Below are 21576 nucleotides of genomic sequence, written 5' to 3'. Positions count from 1 at the left end.
GGTCACATGAATCAGTGGCAGAGATGGGATTAGCACCCAGCACTGAATGTGTAGATTATAAACACCCATGGTCTGGGTGCAGGAGCAACAACCACGGCTACAGGAGTGCCTGTACCCCAGCTCACAGCCTTTTCCCACTGGGGCAGGTAGACTATGCCATGGTCTACCTGGGGACTTTTTTTAAGTCCCTGAATCATGTTAGAATATTTCCCTTACCTGTTCTCAGCACCCCTGCCCTCTCTTTACCACTGTTGCTGCTGTCCTAACCACTCCTGCTTTGCTCCAGTCAGGATTGCTGGGAGTGACTGTGCAGGGAGCTGGCCTGGACTAAAGACAGTGGCAGTGGCAGGTAGGTTAACCCTCTGTATGCCTGCTCCAGCCTGGCAGAGAACACCTTGAGGGGACTGGTCATGGAGGGGGAACTTGCCTGATGCCACCATTGCTGCTGTCTCTCGTGGAACCTGGCTTCCCAAACCACCCAGATGGAGCAGGGCAGGAGCAGCTCTGGAGTTATCCCTGTCCCTTGGTCAGTCATGTACAGCAGCAGTAGTGTGTCCTGGTAGGGGAAGGGAGTTGCCACTGAGCATGGAGAGAAAGGGAAAGGATGCCAAGGTCAAGGGAATTCTTCTCTGCTTTTGGGACTTAAAAAAAAGTACCCAGCTGCTTTCACAGTAATTTTAATTACTAAAATTAGGGTATGACCATGCTACCACACCTCCTGTGGATATGCCCCTATAAACACCTAGTGAATGTTATTAAAATTGTTTTTCAATACCTTATCTTCTTAGTTGTTAGATGGAGGGAGGACACTTTGACAAAACCATCTTTTTTACCTAGTTGAAATGAGGCAGCAGAAAAAGAGAGTGCAGTTGCAAGAAAGCCTGTACTTGTTAGATTTCCAGCACAGAAAAAAGGGATTTTGATAAGCATCTGTATGCTAAGTGAGACAGTAGTTTTATATAGTTTTGCACTATTTAGTGCCTTCTGAGGAACTTAATGAATGAAGCCTCCCAAAACACCAGTGGCATTATTAGCTATCATACAGATAGGAAAACTAAGATGTAGAGAAGTTAAGTGACTCCCTCAAGGTCACAACAAATCCATATCAGAGTCCTTAGGCCCTGAAAACTCAAGCACATGCTGAACATGATTAATATGAGCAGTTCCACTGAATTGAAAAGGGCATGCATACCACTAAAGTTAAGCATGTTTATAGGACTGGGTCTGTATTTTAACCACTCAACTTTGCTCTTTCGTATTATTTCAATATGGGGTCAAATAGCCTTGCTGGTAGTTCAGGAAAATTCTAATATCTTATCATTTTATTTTACCAGTGTTACGGTTTTGATTTAACATACGTAGTACTTCATTTAAATGTATCTACACCTGCAGGTCCTGTATGTTTCTTATAGGGTGTTATGCTATATATGGGAAACTGGGCTATATAAAGAAACAGTGTTGTCTTGTAACCTTTAATCCTTTCCAGGAACACAGCAGTTTTAACTAGCCATGATGTTATCTAAAAACATTTGTTCTTCAGATATTGATGGTCTTCACAAAGTGAAATAAAATGTAATTATTTTTGTGTGTAAAGCAATAAATGGCCCTGTAAATGAAAATAAAATGCAGAGACCACAGTACCCAGTATTTACTGAGTAGGGGAACAAACATCACGCTAACTCTTGTGAAACATTTTTTATTATATAGAGTAATATTCAAAGAGCATTCATTCTGTTTGTTAGCTTTAGTGACTAAGAAGAGTTACTGCTAAAGAGTTATTTTCCTGAACCTGATTTTCTTGAGCTGAGCAGTTCACAAGCTTTTATCTAAAGCATTGGTTTGTGTTTGCATTTGAAAGAAACTAACAAATACTTTCCATCAATTTGATGGAAGCTGCTATTCAATAGGTAGTAATCTAACTAGGAGTGCATTTAAAACAGAATAGGAAGTCCAAATAAGAACTTACTGGAATCCTTAATGGGGAAAGAAGGTGTCACGGGGGCACTCGGGTGCCCCGTTCCTAGGAAGAAATAAGGGCAGCTGCCACACTTTAGGGCAGCCCAGGTGTCAGTTGCTGAGGCAACCGTAGCAAGTCACCTGACCAGAAGGGGGAGGGGCCTGGCATTTATAAGCAGCCCAGGCCGAAGTCTAGTTGGCAGTTCCCTTCTGGCAGCTGGAGGAGCAAGAGCTCTGCAGTGGAGTTGGGCTGAGTCGAGCAGACCGACAGAATGAGTATCACATTGCAGGGTAGAAAGAACCCTCCCTGGGAGGAGAGACTGGTGGGACTGGGTTGTACGTTATAGCCGGTAGGCTTATTGCTCTGCTACAGCCGATTGGCTTATGGTTCTGTGGTGTTATTGGTGTAAAGACTGGAGGACCGGAAGAGGCTGTAGGGGACAGAGGAGGCCTCATTAGGCCCAGTGCAGTGGGGGGGTTCCAGGGTGCCCTGGGAGGGCACAGCAATTGGTGCCGGAGCTGGCACTGCGGGCGAGCGCCGGAGAGAGGCGCGACGTTGTGGGGTGTTGTAACCCCGGCCCCATGGGGGGACGGTATTCTGCCCAGTGGGGCATAGGCCCCAGGGAGGGCGAGGAGCGCGAGAAGCGCAGTGTAGGCCCCAGAGTGGGCAGGCACACAGGAATAGGAAGCCCCAGGGTGGGCAGATTAGAATAGGAGGCTCCAGAGTGAGCGATTGGCACCCTACCAGCACAAAGCCCCGGAGAGGGCTGAGCGCACAGTTAGGAGCCTGGCCAGGGCCGAGCGTGAGAGTAAGAGCCCAGATAGGGCTGGGCATACATTTGACAGGCCTGGAGAGGGCGTGTATACAGTAAGGGCGTGAAGGGCACGTATATTGGAGAGGCCCCAGGAGAGGGGCGCTTATATTGGAAATACCCCGGAGAGGGCGTTTACAAGAGAGAAGCCCAGAAAAGGGTGAGACTGTAAACAGAAGCCCAGGAGGGGCGAGTATATTGGCCGCGCATACTGAGGGACCCCAGAGAGAGGGGGTGCGCGTATTGAGAGACCCTAGGAAGGGGCGAGCATACAGACACGAGAGCGTCCGGCACATCTGCGAGGCTTGGGGTGTGCTAAAGGGGAGGTTGGAGACACGCATAGCCCCATAAGGCTGGGGTGCACCAGGTCAGTACAACCAGGATAGGGGACAGGAGATACTTGAGCACCGTGTCCAAGGGGATAATAAGACAGCCTCCATTATAAAACTATATGACACCAAGACGTGGCGGGTGAGATAGAGGGTGCTGAATCGCCTACTTGGCACGGCAGGGGGCGCTAGGGAGATCACGGCCTCTCCTAGATCCCCGCGCCATGACAGAAGGGTTTTTACCTAAAGTTGCCATTGCTCTTGTCAATAAGAATAAATAAAATTGGCTAATTCAAACAGGCAGCAAATCAGTCTGTGAAGCTTAATTTTCTTTCCTTTGTGTAACCCAGTTGTCCCCAAAATGAGTGTCCCCCCGCACAAATAGAAGGGGAAAGCCAGCAGGGCACATATGCTGGGGTGGAAACTGCAGTCACTCACAGTTCCCTTCCACCTATCATGTCTCAATAGAGGTGGGACAGAAAGCAATGTCTTAACCAGGTACAAATTTAATATAGGTATATGTAAAAAGGTAGCGAACTAAAGTGAGTATTTACAGGTTAGAAATACATATAACTATAACCATATACAAACAGGTAAGCATAATGGTTCCAAACGATATGAACAGGTAAGTACAACAATAAATGGCACTTTAAAATATAAGATGTACAGTTAACAGTTAATAAACACTCCAAAAATGCACAGCATGTATCAAAAAAATAAAAAAACACTCCAAAATATGAGACACGAGTTCTCTAGGGGTTCCCCTCTTCTAGGGGTTCCCCTCCTCCTGCCTCCTTGAAGCTACCTTCCCCAAGTGTCACTCCCTGGTGGGAGACCTGCTGCCCCACTGACCCACGTGTCCCAAGGAGACAGGTGGGCAGTGTTCATAAGCTCCCTGGCCTGGCTAATATTTCTCCAAGGGAGGGCTCAGTCCAGGCCTTAGGGGAGCGATGTGACTTTTTCATGCGTCCCAGTGGCTCAATCCTTCTAAATGGGAGTTGCAAGCCTGGGCCACCTCGTCCATACCGAGGGCCTTGCTGCTCTGAATGCTGCTCTGTGCACTCAAGATCCACTCCGTTCCCAGGACCCCTGCGAACCCAAGACAGGGAATGGGCCTCAGATCACCCGACCCCTCCTTCACCAGGGTCTTACACCTTGTAATGACTCACCCCGTGGTAGCGCTGGCTCCCATGCCTGGCCTTGTGCTGGGGTGAGAGACCTGAGCCACCGCACTGCAGTTCCCAGGGTCCCAATACCCTGCAGACCCTTCATGCAACAATGCCTGCACTACTCACCGCTTCTGTCCAGTGCTGGAATCTTTCAGGCTCTTCTGAGCAGCCAGATATGCCTGATGGGCAGCTCTTACAGCTCTTCTTGAAGCCAGGACCTCTTCCTTCTTCTTCATCCCTCACTGACTGCACTGTGCTTGGCATGCAGCTGCTTATATCCCCTTCTGGGGCTCCACCGCTAGATTGAAAATGAACCAGTTAGGATGGCTGCAACTGCAGTTCCCAATTAAGTCCACTCCTGGCCCTCCTCCCCCTGCCCACTTTGGAGTAGAGGGGGAGCAAGCTCTCTTCCTGGCTCCTCCCTTGTCTGTCTCTGATTGATGGGTTTTGCCCCACCAATTGCATTCTCAGTCTCCTAAGCCCGGAGAGCCAGGCAAAGCCCAGCAAGCCCACCACATTTGTAATAAACCACAGTTGTGTTACACGGATACAGGACTCTTTTGCAGTCCCTCTCAGCCATACCATATATATAGACAGAATCGCACATATTGAGAGTAGAATATAGAAAATGCCTGAATGATTTATTGTAAACCTACATTTAGTCAGTTTGAAACACAGCCAGTAGAGAGTGTGGTACCATGTAAAGTCATATCACTGTACCAGGAAGAGGGAGGCAAAATGAGGAGACAAAATGAGAATCTATCAGTCACCGGCCTATTAAACAAGGAAGCAAGAACAGCAGTATGATTCTAATGAGGATGGGTCATCTGCCTCATCTCACCGATTATGAAGTACTCAGCCATCTTTTAACCCCACCTAGGGTTCTAAGTTTGTTCTAGAAATATATATAGGTACCATGTCCCAGCTCTTGAAAGAGACCCTGTTGCCCATAGCTATGAACTGTCATCTATTTCCAGGAAAATATTGAGTTAAACGAGAATTAGTCTCCTGTTAAGACCTCAGAGTTGGGTCTTATAAAAATGACAGGAGGAATCAGAATCTCTCTTTTCTGAGAAAACCATATCTCCTTGTAGCAAACATCAGATAATGTACCAAAGCCTGATTCTCAAATAATATGTACAATAATCTGAAATTTTCCATATAAAACAAATCTTGACTATAAGGTACAGTCCAGTAAATTTCAGAATAAATTTCCCATCATTAAAAAATAATATTATTTGTTCCTTTTAAGGTATAGATGAAACCATTATAATACTAACAGACACCAGGGTGTGTGTAGGATTTCCACAAGATTAAGGAACACTCAGCTATTGTGCCACAGGCTTACCAATGTAAAGGAACTTTTAAAATCTGTTTTTTAAAAGAAAAGTGTTAGAATGGTGTTACTATGGAACCTGTTCTTTCATGGAATCATAAACCATACAGAGGAAAATCTATTCTAGATCCACAGCCAATTTATCTGCATGCACAATTTTTTTTTTAAAGTGTTGAGGTAAAATCATACCCCCAAAATAGACACGACTGACCCTTAGGAAAGTTGAAATCTGGACCTCAGTTTACAGTTCTGGTTCATCACTGAACTGGAAAAGCTAATGAAAAACATCACAACAGACATAGGATTTTTTTTAGTAAATGACCATTTCCATTGTTAGCCTGCTAAAGGTGGCCATCAAATTTGTTATTATTTCCATTTAAAGATGTTTCTTCTGCTTATTTTGCTTTATCAGGAATGCCAAGTTTAACTTTAGATATGTTGGGTGATCTCTGGGAGATCCCTGGCATATTAATAGCTCTAAAACCTTAATTGAAGAGTTCAGGAACTTGAACTTTTAACAAACATTATTTATATAAAATGTTAATTAGTCTTTTGAGTTCAACAAGTGTTCATAAGAGTGGGAAAAAGAAGCCCTGTTGGCCGTTTAAGCAATCTAACTCAGATTTCCTCCTTCTCAATTGTTTAGTTTTCGTAATTGTGAGATGTCGCTAGTTCTACAGCTCAGAGGCTTCCAGCTTAAACAAGACTTGAACTATGAATGTAAAAACAATGACAAAAAAAAATCTTCCTAGGTTTTCAGTCTTTCTGCATCTAAAACAGGTACAAATCTTTTTTCCCCCAGGTCATTTGTAATATTGAATTATGTCAAAAATACAACTGAATAAGGGGAAAAGTTATAATGAGATGCACCCACTACTTGCTCATGCTTGGCTTCTTCATTATGATTGGGAGAAAAATATCCATGTTTTATCTTTCACAGTGTAGCAAAACAGACTCACATATGTCACAATCCAAAATATTATACCCTGAAAACATTGACACGTCCTCTATTCCATGATGTGCCAAATTGTTCTGCATTTTGCTTTGTCTGGACACGATATGTCATTTTTACAGCATTGTATCAAAGTTCAGAATGTCAACAGCTTAAAACAGAAAGACATGGATCATGACTGTCCATAGCGTTTGAATTGCTCCAAAGAATGCAATCTCCATATTTTTCAGTTCCAGCCTCCAGATTATTTTCAGAGGTTTGGCTGTTTCCTTGTTAGAAGGGAAGTGGGAGCACAGGCTGTCAAAAGTTCTCTTCCGTCTAATGTGCGTACCATACTTACTCAGTTACCCTATGGAATAAGCACTGTTACATAAATATACTTTGCTTTTGTTTATTTCATTTTGCTTCCATGCTAATTATATAATAAATAGTTTAGCAAAACTCTAAAGAATGCTTGGAGTTACCAGCATTCTGTAAAGCAAATAGCTAGAAACTGGAGTTGATGCAAACAAGACACTTAACATCTGAAAGAAATGTTAACACTTTATTTACATTTAAATTAAAATGGAAACTTATTTATGTGTTACGTTTCTGAAAGGTGTGTGGTACATCTGCAGAGATCTATTGTTTATTCATGCTCTAAATCCTTTGAAATGTGTTAAAATGCTTCCCACTCATTATAAAAATCCTGCCACCCATGGATTAGGACTTTGATGTCACCAATCCTGCTTCAAAGGGTTCTTTCAATGCTATTAATCACAGTTTAGCCTCTGAAGATATAGCCAGAGAAAACATTTGGACATCTTGTGCTAGACTTGCTAAAACTTTGAAATAGACGGAGTGTCTTGCACATGCACAGTCCATATCACTTCCTCTCTTTTTTCTGAGCATTTATGTTGAAAAGCTGTTTTATAATGACTTTGTCTTTCTGCAGATAAAGGTGAAAATGCTTAGGGTGCTTTATACTGTACTTTTAACAAAGTAATCATGTCATGTCTTTGACTCCATACTAAAACAATGTGGTCTTGACCACGGAATCTTGTCAGTTTTTGAAAATCCTACAAAACAATAGCCTTTAGGATTAAGCAGACTGTGTGTCAAAAGGTCAAAGAAGAAACTGTCTTATCAGTTTGTTAGTTTAAGCATGTTATCTAAGCACATGCCATTTCATATTAAATTCCTTTCTTCTGTTTTTTTTCCTTGAATCTTTGGGTGATTCACAAAGAAATTGATTACTAGTGATTGAGCTGTATTGCCTTTGTGCTCCTGTTGCTTTCATCAACTCAGTTGGCTAAGGCCAGTGACAGTCCACCTTATCACTGACTTTTTCCCTCTTAAATCAACACTGTACCATGATACCTGTCTCCTGTTTCGTTGCCAAATGTTCCATGATGTGCAACCAGTGACGATCTGAGTTCAATGGAAGTGTGATGGTATATCACACAAAGCCTTGTCTGCCATGGTATCTGATAGCATTCTTATTGCTGCTGCTCTGACTGTTTTCCCACCTTTGGCTTTTCCCTGCTCTGGGCTAAACTTTCTTAACTCTTCTTTCAATTTGTTTCCATCTCTTTAAACAGGTAATTTGGCACAGGCAAGAGCTAGAGTGACTGCAGCATCCAGGTCCTTGCCTCCACAGCTTAGTGCTGGGCGCCTCAAGGTTAGTGGTATCATCACCTTTGAAAAGGGGAAGGAAATCATTCAGACAACATGACAGTGAAACCACAGTCAAAACATTCAGCTGGTATAAATGTACAATGGGGCTACTTTAAATTAAACTGATCTAAGTTAAGCAGTTTTCTGTAAGTGGCATAGTTTAGATTGGTAACTAACAGAACATACATCCCACCTTTGGGGGTGGGGGGAGGGGTGCAAACCTTAGACTAGGTTCCACCATTTTTAAACCAGTCTCTGTGTGCAGAACTTCTGTTCTCTTATGGGCATAGGTGGGTTTTGTGTGCTGAACTTCTATTCTGTTCTGGGTATAGACTGGTTTCCAATCACTTATGCTGGTAAAAGGGTAATGTCTATATATGGCCATGATGTCTAGCAAAGATTAACAGATTTTGTTAGGAGAATTAACATATATGACAAGATTGCAAAGAACAGGGGTGAAATCCTGGCTCTGTTGAAGTTGCAGGCAACTGATTTGGGGGCTATAGGGGAGAGGGGGCATGTGCCCACCCTGAGGTTGGACCCCAAGTCAGCACCACTCAAGACAGGGCAGTTTTTTTTGCTTCACGGGCCAGCAGGGTGTTGGGGGGAGGGCACTAACATATGGCACAGAAGTATAGGAGTGGATATGGGGCTTTTGGCCCACCCCTGGGCCTGCCCACATATTGTGCCCCCCCAGACTCAGGAAGCACCAGTCACCCCTGGTTGAAGTCCATGGCTAAATTTCCATTAACCTGAGTGGAGTCAAGATATCACTGTCAAAGTTTGTACCCTGAAAACAAGATTTAAATGAAAACTGGTTGGAATATTTGACACTGTGAAGGCCAAAGCAGAAAATTGATCCATTCCTGTTTTATGCTGCCTATATGTGCCTTGTTATATGGTACTTTTTGGAGGCTCCTGGAGCTCTTAACACCTGGACTGTCCACACATTAACACCCTGAAGTGGCTTAAAGCACTTGTTATGCAGGAAAAAATTACACCACTCCAGGACAGGATTATCTCTGATCCACACAACCCAGCTTCTATTCCATGAAGGTGTGGCTACTCCCCACAGCTGTGCCACTCAAGTTGAAGTCCTCCAGTATCCCAGAATGCAATAGCTTCTCCCTTACCCTTCTGTTTTGTGTGCTCTCACACCCATAGAGGTTTAACTGAGTGACCCAGGGACTGGAGCTGCAGCTTTTCTATTTTCTCTGGCCTCAGGAATCATAGCTCGGGGCACCATTCCCCACCAGCACTGAGCCTGTCTCCAACATGTCCCACCCGCCCTGCAACAAGAACAGCCTCAGTGTCCTCCCGCTAGCCCATGGGAGCTAGGTACTAGCCATCCCAGCCTCAGCCTTAGAACTAGCTTAAAGAACTAGGGCTGGAAGGGACTTCCCTGCTCACAAGGCCTCTAGTGGCAAGTCATAGCTGTGCAGATGGGGTACAATCAGAGATTTCTAGACTAAAGGTGTGACTCTCCAAACTCCAAGCTAGCACTAATGATCAATATTTGTATGGCTCGAAGTAGAACATGTAACAAGGCCCGTAGTCAAAAAAAATTTGAAAGTGATGGACAGTCAATGTAGAGATGCTGAAAGAACATGCTTCTTTATGGCCTGTGGAATTTATTCCTGCTGGATTTTATCAAGCAAATATAGTGGCAGAATTGTAAAAGGATGGGATAGTTTTCTTACCATTAATAAGATTTATTGCAAACTGAGCCCTGGTAGCAAGGGTAGGAAACTCTTACATGTAAGGCTCAGAACATGAAAAATTTAGGAAATGACTCCCTATTCTTCCCTACCTAATACATCACTCTCGTGTTATGGGAAGAGATCTTGTTTGGTAGGTATTTGTGCCTTAACAGCAATACAAAAATCAGACAAATATTGATGATGATAATAACTTTCACCAAATTTCTAGGCTTTCCAGTTTTTTTCCCCTTCTCTGATCCATTTCCATTATTAAGAACTCATTCCCAAATGCAGATACAGTGCAGATATAGTTATTCATATGTTACCTTGAAGTTTATACATTTCACTGCACCTGAAATACAGACTCAGATTTCAGAGTTTTATTCCCTCACTGGTATAAACATGTAACGCTGAATGGTGGAAGATAATGTCCTATCTAATTTCCTTGCAGAAGAGCATTTAATATCCACATTGTTTATCCAGTTTCACCTACCACATCCACCACTAGCTTTATCTGTATAGATATTAATGTAGCTGAAGTAGAAGAGAACAAGTCTTTCCTAACAACTGAAATAAATGCATTCTGTTCTATTAAATAAAAATGGAACTGTGTATGACCAGATCTCTGGTTTAGACTTCTTTTAAAAAGCGACTGAGTGGCTGGTGGACATACATAGAAAGTGATGCTAGCCAGAGCTAATTGAAAATTTGTCATTGAAACGTTATTTTTGTCAGCAAAAACTGGTTCAATTTTATAGTATTACATAACTTTATATAACTGTTTTGTTGCATTATATAACTTTCAGTATAAAATTTTACAAGAAAAGTATTTTGAAATGGAAATTTGTTTTGAAAAATTTCTTAAATTTGTTTTGAAAATCTGAAAAATTTTCAAATTTTATTCTGTGGACTTTTTATTTTTATGTTTATATTTTTACTTTGTCATGACATATCAGTAGTGGAAATGGATAATATATAGTGGTAATAATTATTTAATACTATATGACTTACTATTATACTTGGTAAAGAATTGTTTTATTTCTTTTTAAAAAACCTTCAGGGAAGCTGCTTCTTAGTAACGACTGAAATTTCTTTTTTTTCCTTGATCAAAATGACTTTTTTTTCAGTTGCAATTGCACAAACATCTATTAGCCCTACTGCTTCTGACATGTTACAGTGTGATATATTGTAATAACATTTCAAAAAAATGCAGTTATTTCTTAAATCAGATAATGATTTTAAAGTAAAATGAATATTATATTCTTGCAGTCGTTCTCAAACTTTTAAGTCTCAAGGTACCCCTCGACAACTTTTCAGAATTTAGGGGCACCCCATTTAAAGTCTAATTTATTTCTTAGAGTGCTTACCTTTGCCCACCCTGAAGCACCCTTGAAAGGATCTCACTGGGTGCCAGGGAAGGCGACAGCAGGCAGGGCATCCCTGAGAATATGGCAGAGAGTAGTAAGCAGTGCTTAGGCTGATGGTGAGGCAGATTGGAGAGCTTGCAAGTATGGGTCAGTAGACCCCTGCAGGAGGCAGCTGTTTTTGCAGGAGTGGAAGAGGGTGACATTGACCCTGGTGCAGAGGCTGGTGCAAGGTGAGGGTGGCAGGGCCAGGACCATTCCATACCCTGTTCTTTCTATGGTCTGCCCCCTACCTGCCTCCAGTCTGTACCTGAAGGGGTGAACATGACTTGGTTGCTCCTCTGGAGACTTGAATGCTGGGCCATTTCCTGTGGCCTTTCCCATCAGCTCCAGGAATATGGGAGAAGCAGGTGAAGGAGCCAAGCTAAAAAAGTACAGCCCTGTATCTCCCTGCTCACTTGCCTGCAGCAAAATGCACCACTTGGAGCAGGGGTGACTGGTGCCTCCTGAGTCTGGGGGTGCACAGTTTGTGGGTGGACTCGGTGGTGGGCCAAAAGCCCCATATCCAGTCCTATACTTCTGTGCCACGGGTTAGTGCGCCCACCCCCAACATGCCATTGGCCCACACAGCAAAAAAACTATCCCATCCTGAGCAGTGCCGAGTCAGGAGCCAATCTCAGGGGCCAATCCCTGTGCCCTCCCTACCAGTTGCCTATGACTTGGCACATGGGACAATTGGCCCAGGAGCTGTGCTTTTCAGCCCAGCTCATTTCCCTGCTCCTCTCATGCTTCCAAAGCTGGTGGCTGCAGGGAGTGCTGCCTGCATGCTGGGGTGGGCACAGGGTGTCTGGAGGAGCCATTGCTTACCTCCTATCACAGGGGCTGGGGGCCACAGCATCCTTCCAGGAATCTTGCAGCACTCCAGGATGCTGAAGCTCCCTGGTTGAGAATCACTGTAATATGGAATATTATTCTATGCCACTGGTTATAGTGCAGTGCAATAGGTACAAATCCTGCTTTGGGACAAAATATTATTAAATAAAAAAATTCAATCAAAATAATCTAACATAAAATCAAGCCTGAGTCTTTTAATTCTCACATGAAACATTTCCTAAGCTGAGGGGTTTTTTTAAATTCTATTTCAGAATGCAAACCTCTGATGTTGAAATAATTCAATGTCATAGACCCATGCGACTTCCAAAGAAACTGTGTTTATAGCTTCACCCATAAAAAAGAACGTGATGTCTGATTTCTTTTTTGTCTGTCCACCCCCAACTTACTCCCCACCCCCAGGAAATTAGATGATTTGGTTTCTAAAGTTAAAGAGAAAAATATTGTTAGTGTTTCTGATATACAACTGTAATAACTCTTCTTTTTCCCTGCCTCTCATTTTATGGAATTTTTAGTTCCAATACAAGGGGATGTTATGTTGGCTCATTTTAAATCCTTTCTTGAGAAACGTAAAATAATCTTAAAAGAATGTGTAGTACAAGAGACCTTAAAGTGGTGCAAATTTGTATGGCTGCCTACTATAGCATTTTTAGATTGTGACTCCCATTTGGCCACTTAAAGAATAGGAAATGTACTTAAAATGTAGGGAAAAGTCTTGTTTTCTGTACTGAGTTTATCTACATCAATATGAAGAGATACACTCTTTGTATCATCACCATTTATAATAACAACTTCTCCTAGCTCCTGACTGAATAAGAGCACTTGGTTATACGGTTCTATCTCGTAACTGAACATAACCAGAGATTCAGATACAGATGTTCAAAATAGTTTCCAAGTTTCTTAGATAGTCTTGAAATGCATCCTCATTCTTCTCCAAGGACACCCCTGCTATTCTGAGCAGAGCACTGATATCTACTTTTCCTTTCACATCTTAAAAATCAAACCGCACAGAAGTTTTTACACATGCGCGCGCGTGCACCCACCCACCCACACACACACACACACACACACACACACACACACACACACACACACTGGTTTGAGTCACATACTAATGCATACACCGTTTTCGGCAAAAGCATCACAACTTAAAAAAACATGCTGAAATTTTTACTGTCATCTTTAATGGAATCTTGCTGCCTTTGCACCATCTGTATTTCAAGTCTAATCCTTAGAAGTCTTTTCGTTTGATTTCTTCCCCAATATAAAATCTGTTTTCTTGATCTAACTCTACTTAGTGCTTCATTTCCTTTATATTTTGCATGCAGTCTCCTAAATACCTCCTCAAGGTAAGACAGTTACTTTATCAAGAATGGTAATTTTTCAGCAACTATTTTTAGCACTCAGAGGAATGATTTTGAATCAAAAAGCTTTGCAAATGATTGTATGAAGCAAAGTCCATGGAGTATAGCACAGGTGCTGACAACAGCATTATCTGGTTTATATAAGTGCCACCTGGACAGAGCAGATGGTAAATTGTCACAGAGCAACTGAATACTAAAATGTTGTTAATGCTACATGTAAACAGGGTGCTAGTTGATTTTCTTTAATTTCATTGAGCTGTAATACAACAGTCTGCTTGTGATTGGATTACCATAGTTATTTTCATTCACAAATTGTGGTTTATTTTGCTAAAAACAGATGCACTAACAATATAATTAAGATGTACAAGGAACAATATACTTGTTATCCCTATCTATCCTTTAAAATAGGTATATATTTGGCAATCTGTGCCAGAAAGGTAGTCTTTTGATTAATGATAAGACATAGAATTTTTAGGCATCTAAATGGTGATATAGGAAAATTAATAGCAACTGCAACAGCAAGAAAGCAAAAACTTCTGTATTCTGATGATGTACACATGATCACTTTTTAAATATTTACTTAGCTGTCAGTGGTAATTTTTCTTTAAGTTTCAAAAACAGGACAACCTTTTTACAGTTTATTTTTTGATCCTCATCAGTATTTCATTTTATGCATAAGAAGTGTTAAAACTGTCAGATCTCCTCCCTACCAAATGTTGGGCAGAAGAACACTTTTCAAAACCATTTCATAAGGTAAATGAATCTTGGTGGTTGTTCCAAGGGCCCTGTGCCAGGTGCACAATCCCAAACTAACACCTAACTTGATACAGGGACTCCAGCAATCAGTGTTAATTTAGTACACTGGCAGATTAACATGATTTTAGGGAACCTGGAGAAAGATATAGGTGAAATCCTGATTGTTAGTGAAGAAGTATGAGAGATTTAGCTAATCAAACATAAACAACTGATAGTAAAGTGAGAGAAATTTCACCCCCACTTTAAAGGGGTTGATTGAAAATCCATCAGTTGTCTGGTTGTTGCTATTATACCCTGTCTTATTTTCAACCCTGTGAGTGGTTGCATATATGTGTCTGTGTCCTGTGCATGATTGATAATAACAGAATATTAAATTGTACCTCACATTCAGGCCTATTAGTTTCTGAAGCAGAACATTATTTTAGGATTATTTATGTAGAACCTTTCATAGTTGATCTGTCTTGAAGTTCATTACAAAGTAAGGAATAGATACTGCTAGTACAATATCTAGATAGGCAAACATGACAGTCATAATGTGCTGTTTTAGCTCCAAGGAGGGCAACTTTAAAAATGAGAACAAGTTCTAATGAAAGAAGTACTGGCTAGCACATTGCACCAAAAATGCCAGGGGATTTTTGGCTTCCATATGGACCACAGCAGTGTGGGCAGAAAGGGATATCATTTCTAATGGATGGCATACCAGCCTGCATTACACTGTCAGGAATGAACATATAAGCCAAATATATAATAATAAGGGGAAAATACTTCAGTACACCACTTAGAAATAAAGAACATCTTGCTGTATTTTATTTCTTCCTTTCAATATGTTGGAAATCATTAGAACTTTAGTTTTCTTTTTGGGGAGGTTGTATATGCGTACTTGTTCTTTTTTTGTTATTGTCATTTTTAAGCTAACCCAGGGTTTGAATTACAGGGCAGCTCGGGGGGGCTGAGCCCCGCCATAAGAGACAAGAGCCACCCCCCATAAGAGATCCCCCCCATGAGCTGGTCAGCCCTTGGCCCACCCCACACCTTTCTAAACATCCCAGGTGGCGGCGGCTCCTTCTGGCTGCCATCACTGCAGACCCCCCTCCCCACCACAAGAGTCGAAGCGTAATTTGAACCCTGAACTAAACTGAAGTAATGGAAACACCAGATGTGCAAATTATTAGTGAATTTGCTGACTGAATTTCTATGTGTGTTTTCTCTCATTTCTACTCACAGCTTTAGTAATTCAGTGATTTAATACTTTTCTTTTGTACTGGAGAGTGTTGTTCACTTGAGAGGTACCATTGGTGTCCTGTAAACACTGAATAGCAGGCACATCTTTCAGATGATCACAATCTCATGCTAGGGTCCAGAAGGGCAGAAGCTGCAGCTTTTGTCTTTGCAAAATGTTATCAGTCAGATTTCAGTTTAGTAAAGCCCAGAGTAAGGGTTCCATTTTTTCTCAGCTACCAACATCCTAGTGCTTCCAGATCAGAAGCTTTAGCAACATCCTTTTAAACATAGACCAAGGTAATGAGAGGTCTGCAAACCCCAAATTCAACCTGAGGTGATCTTCATTCAGATTCCATTGCTTGAGAATAAAGAATAGTCAAAAAGGGATGGGTTTGAATGATGAGGGGACTGGAGTTTTCCTTGCCATAAAGCATAATAGCTAGAAGTGGATTAGCGAGTCAAATTCTGCAGGTGAAATGCTGAAAGCTATAGAGCATTTCCTGTGGAAATAAGAAAAGGAAATGTAAATATTCAGTACCTCTTAGAAAACTGGCCTCATGTAAATAGAAAACTCTGATAAACAAGTGAAAAAATCTTAGGCAAATATTGAAAATAACTGTCGTATACTGGAAGCGAGAAAGTCTGTGGGACTTAAATAATGTCTGCCGTTGTCTTCCAGGTTGACACAATGGAGATGATGCGACACCCTGAAGAAACCACCAACATGAAGAGGCAAACTGTGGCTTCTTATTTTAGGGTATACAATCTAAACTCCAAAATAAGTATTTTGCTGACTGGAAAAAAATTTAAACCTAAAACATTTATGCAGTTGGTGAGAGCCAGGAGGGGAATTAGGAGGGTCTTCATTGTCCAATATGAAGCCTTCTTAGCCTTACTGTTTTTCTTGCTCTTTTCTTCCCTTGCCTCAGTTCTAGTGTTTCTCTGATTGGCCAAGAACATATTGGTAACAGAAGTTAGGGGCTAAACAATGGGTTGAATTCTATACTTTCATGATAGGCTGCTATTTAAAATATTCACTGTCTAAAATAGTGTTGGCCAAGAATTAAGGGTTTTCGGTCTCTCCCAGTTACGTAGCCCAATTCCACAAGGTATTTGAAGCAGGAGTGTTACCCTAGGACTACACATGTTTACATACCTTGTGAATCAGGGCCAGAACAATACTCAAGTGTAAGTATACTCGTGTGTAGGAATGCTGTTATTAGCTTTCTAGAAGCCGTACTTGCGGTAGTTACAATTTCTAGAAATTGTATTACAGTGTATGGGAGGAGAGGTGGGATTGTGACAGAATGGTCCCTGTCTCTGTCAAATTCTAAACTCCATTCTGGATTATGTATTGAAAACATGTCTAAATTTACCTGAGGGCAGCTTACCATTAATGCATTATTGACAGAAGTGCTGTGCATGAAAAGTGCTTAACACCTGCTTGAAGGACTGTCCCTGACACCACAAGCTGGGGTTTTCAAGTTTGATGGTCTCTCAGCAGCTGATCCTACTCCATGGGACATTTTTTCAATAGACAAGGAACCACTGGCAGAGAAAGGGAGGCAGAGGGAACAGAGCAGAAGAGGCAAGGCTGAAGCAGGGTAGATTGAGCACATTGCAGAAAGATCCCACTTAAGAATAAGGGTCAACTCTGTGTTTGGGGGTGATCACCACTACATGTAGAAGAATTTGCTAGAAGGACTGCTTAAACTGAGTTTATGCTAGGCTTTATTCTCACGAAGGAGTGAGATCAGATCAGCAGAGTATGCAACTCAGGAACTTGATTTATTTCAAAGATCTACAACTTTCAGGTTCTTTAAGTCATAAAGTTTACCTGGTTAAGAAATTCAGTGGCTAGCCCCATGCTACTTGCCTGCCTACCACAGTGTCTCAGAATGTATTAAACTAGAACCCTGTGGTCAGAGACACAGCAAGGTCTTTCAGTGCCTAGGGTGGGGTGGGGTGGAGGTATGCCAGTCACTGTAGGTGGGGGATGAAGGAAAGCAGTTAAAGGAAGGAAATTCTTAACCACTTGAGCTGTCTGCACAGGGAAGGCAGCAGTAACAGTAGTGTAGCAGCTGCATTCCCTATGCAGAAAGCCAGGGCAGCAGCGGCAGAAAGAGGGGCTAAGTAACAGACAGTCAAAAATCCCAAGGCTGAATCAGTTCAATCTTTGCAGGCTAGTCTAACCTGCATTGATTGAGCTGATAAACAGGGATCCTGGTTTTTTGTTTCCCATGGAAAAATGGAGTAAACTGCATATTTTACCTTTTACTGGAGAAACCCATCGATTTTGCAGTTTTGCAGTGAGCTCCCTAAAGGCTGGCAGGGAGTGGGAGAAGGGCAGTCAGGCAGGGGGTGCCATGTGCATGTACCAGTAAGTGGTGGGGGCAGGTTGAGGCCCCGATAGGGAAGGAGGGAGTTGAGGAGGGCTGGGGCCAGCCAGGTAGTGCCTGGGGCTTGGGGCTCAGGGCCACAATGTGTGGCCGCAGGGCCCCAGCAGGGAGTGGAATGGGACTGTGAGCAACTCGTTTGGCAGATGGGGCTGACTCCCCATTCCTGCACATGCTCCCAGGGAACAGGGGGTACTTGCACCCCCCAGACCTGTACACAGGGGAGGGGCAGGGCATGGTTCCTTGCTGTGGACTCTGATGGCGGGGAGGAGGGGGGAGCTATTCCCAGCCACTGCGCACACTCCTGGGGGTAGGGAGAACCTGTGCCCCCACAGATCTGTGTGTGAGGTGGGGGGGTGCATGCTGCATGCTTCAGGCTTGTGCTCCCCGCCCTGCTGCTCTCTTCCAGGGCTTCAGTATGTGCAAGCTGATGCTGCTGGGAACAGCAGAGTCATGAACAAAGCTGCCTGGCATTGCATGCTCTGTACTGCCCTGACCCCTGCATGCAACTCTGTGATGCTGCCCCTGCTGCAGCCATGTAGGCAGGGGATGCATCACCAGGAAGCACAGAGCTTGTAGCAGCAGGCTGCTTCCTGCATGGCTCCACTGTTCTTTGCAGAGCTGAGTCCCACACACCCGGCTGTGGAGGCCCTGGGGGAGGGCAGCAGGGCAGGGAGCATAAGCCTGAAGCAGGCAGCACGCAGCCCTACACTTTGCAAACAGATATGGGGGGCATATGTCCCCGCTATGCCCCAGGAGTGCTCACAGAAGAGGGGAGCAGCTACCCTGCCTGAGCCTGTAGCAGGCAGACAGCAGGGAGGAGCCAGACTCTGCTCCATAGGAGCAGCCGCCACCTCCTCCCAGGGGCAGTGGACTGGGTCCCTGGCCCCATAACCCTCATATCCGAGGACTCCTTCTGGCAGGGCTAGGAGAGCAGGGGCTGTGGGTTGGGGGCAAGGAGCACCAGCAGGGCTGGGGAGGCTGTGGAGGAGAGTAAGGGGCACAAGCAGAACCACCAGGGCATCTGTGAGCGGGGAGTGAGGGGTATGAGCAGAACGAGGTGGGCTGTGGGGGATCTTTCATTTTAACCATGGATTTGCTGGGGGGAGGAGGGTTATCAGAGACTATGCAATTTTTTTTATCAGAGAATGTGTGATTTTTTTTCTGGGAAAACCAGGATCCCTGCTGATAAGCACATGAACAGACATTCACTTTTGATTGTGGAAATGCAGCTACATGCCTGTAGTGGCCCAGGCCTAAAGCCAGGGGGTGCTAAAGCACGCCTCCCTGCTTGACTACAGCAGACAGCATGGGCCAAGGTTAGCCCGCTTATGCTGCAAGGTAAGGTTTATGAGGCAGGTGCAAAGCATTGTGGGATACTGGGGAATTATGAGTTAACTTGAATCTGGGCTAGGGACAGAAGTTACAAATAAACCAGTTAAGTGATCAGAAAAGGGTTTAAACCTGTAACAGAATAGAAGCTCAGTGCACATAAACCAAAATGGCTGAAACTGGTTTAAGATAAACCTGATGGAATGTAGTATCAGACTTAACTTGATTGGTCAAACCAGTTTATGAAACTTCTGTCCCAGACCCCTTCTTGGTTCAAGTTAAATCACAGTCCCCCAGCATCCCAGGATGCTTTGCAACCCTGGGCTGGTCTATGCTGTCTGCTCCAGAAAGCAGAGCTGGCCCCACCCTTTTTCTCCCTAACTGGAGCAGTGAGGGCTGTCTGGTAGTGATGCGGGTAAGGGTGAGGGTGGGGGGGCAAGCCTAGTTTGGGATGCAGCCCAGTCTATGGGGGGGGGACTGCTCCCCCCCCAGGGAAACCCCAGCTGGGATCTGGAGCCATGGAAGAGGGAATTAAACAACCCTTCCCCCACTCAAACTTACTGCTGGCTGCAACTGTGGACTACAAATCCCAGAGGCACCTGGAAGCAGGAAAAGGAAGTGATGAGAAACTCTGCAGAGTGCTGTTGTAAGTCTGGACTGAAAATCCCAGAGACCTTGGGGGCAGCAGGAAGAGGAAGTGAACACACAACCAGAGACCTGTGCTGTAGCGCCCCTCGGCTTCTGGCCTCAGCCACTTCAGGCATGTGGCTGCATTTTCTGAATCAAAAGTAAATATCTGTTCATTTCTGTTTCAATTTAATCTGTGCACCTTAGATTCATAAATCGTTAGGGGCTGGAAGGGACCTTGCAGATCATCGAGTCCAGCCCCCCTGCTCTAGGCAGGAAGACAACCATCCAGTCTCCTCTTCAAAATCTCCAGGGTAGGTGCCTGTACCACCTCTGGAGGGAACTTATTCCGCAGTCTGGTACACCCTGACTGTGAAGGAGTTTTTTCTGGTATTAAGCCTGAAGTAGCCTTCCAGGAGTTTGTATCCCTTGGTTCTGGTCTTCCCTGGGGTGCCCTAGTGAGCAGTTGTTCACCAAGCTCCTGATGCACTCCTCTGATATAACGGTAAGCCGCTATCAAGTCTCCTCTCAACCTTCTCTTTTTTAGGCTAAAGATACCCAGGTCCCTCTGCCTTTCCTCATATGACTTACCTTGCAAGTCCCTGATCATACGGGTGGCTCTTCTCTGGACCCTCTCAAGTTTTTCCACATCCTTATGGAAATGTGGCACCAAGAATTGGATGCAGTACTCCAACTGCGGTCTCACCAGTGCTGAGTACCGTGGGAGTATCACTTCCTTAGTTTTACATGAAATGCATCATTTGATGCATTCCACTGTGTTGTTTGCCCTGCTAGCCAATGCATCGCACTGATGGCTTATGTTCATGCAATGGCCAATCATTACTCCTAGGTTCTTTTCAGTGGTGGCACAGGTCAGGCTGTCACCTCTGAGCCTGAATGTATGTTGAGGGTTGTTTGCCCCTTGATGGAGCACCTTACACTTGGAAGTGTTAAACTTATTCTGGTTCCGGTCTGCCCAACTTTTGAGCCTGTCCAGGTCTGCCTGTCTCTGTGACCTGTCTTCTGGAGTGGCCACACTGCCCCATAACTTGGTATCATCCTCAGACTTGGCCAGCAAGCTTTTAAATCCTCAATCTAAATCATTGATAAAGATGTTGATAAACACCAGTCCAAGCACGGACTCCTGAGGGACACCACTGGTCACTTCTCACCAGGACAACACAGATCCATTCAAAAGAACTCTCTGGGTCCCACATGCAGCCAGTTTTCTACCCACTGAACTGTTGAGCAGCTGAGCCCACAGTCTTCCAGTTTTCCCACCAGGATATCATGGGATACTAGATCAAAAGCCTTTTGGAAGTCTAGGTATGTAACATCTACTTTGTCTTCCATGTCCAGGTAGTGAGAGACCTGATCGTAGAAGGAGATGAGATTGGTAATACAAGACCTACCCACGACAAAGCCATGCTGGCTGTCGTTCAGAATCTTACCTTCCACAAGTGTATTGCACATAGATTCTTTAATGAGCTTTTCTAGGATTTTCCCTGGGATAGAGGTTAGGCTGATAGGCCTATAATTGCCCAGGTCCTCCCTCTTCCCCTTCTTAAAGAGGGGCACAATGTTGGCCCTCTTCTAATTCTCACGGGTCTGCCCTGTGTGCCATGAATTCTGAAAGAGCTTTGCCAGGGGTGCCACTGTTGCAGAAATCGCGGTTCGTTTCTCGGGAGGCGAAGAACTCTCAGACACACTATTAG

General features: G+C 43.8%; 1 protein-coding gene across 1 annotated transcript in view; it reads left to right on the top strand.

Moving 5' to 3' along the window:
* Positions 1-21576, top strand: part of MYO3B (myosin IIIB) — a 219885-nt gene that overhangs the window by 174037 nt on the left and 24272 nt on the right. The window contains exons 23-24 of the mRNA XM_019553538.1: positions 8135-8214; positions 16186-16263. Coding sequence (XP_019409083.1) covers positions 8135-8214; positions 16186-16263 — 158 coding nt within the window. The remainder of the gene's footprint in view (positions 1-8134; positions 8215-16185; positions 16264-21576) is intronic.

This window comes from Crocodylus porosus, unplaced genomic scaffold (assembly GCF_001723895.1).
Source record: "Crocodylus porosus isolate Cpor-Errol unplaced genomic scaffold, CroPor_comp1, whole genome shotgun sequence".
NCBI classification, from domain to species: Eukaryota; Metazoa; Chordata; order Crocodylia; family Crocodylidae; genus Crocodylus; species Crocodylus porosus.
Note: the sequence above shows the minus strand (reverse complement) of the source record. Positions and strands in the feature narration are given on the sequence as shown.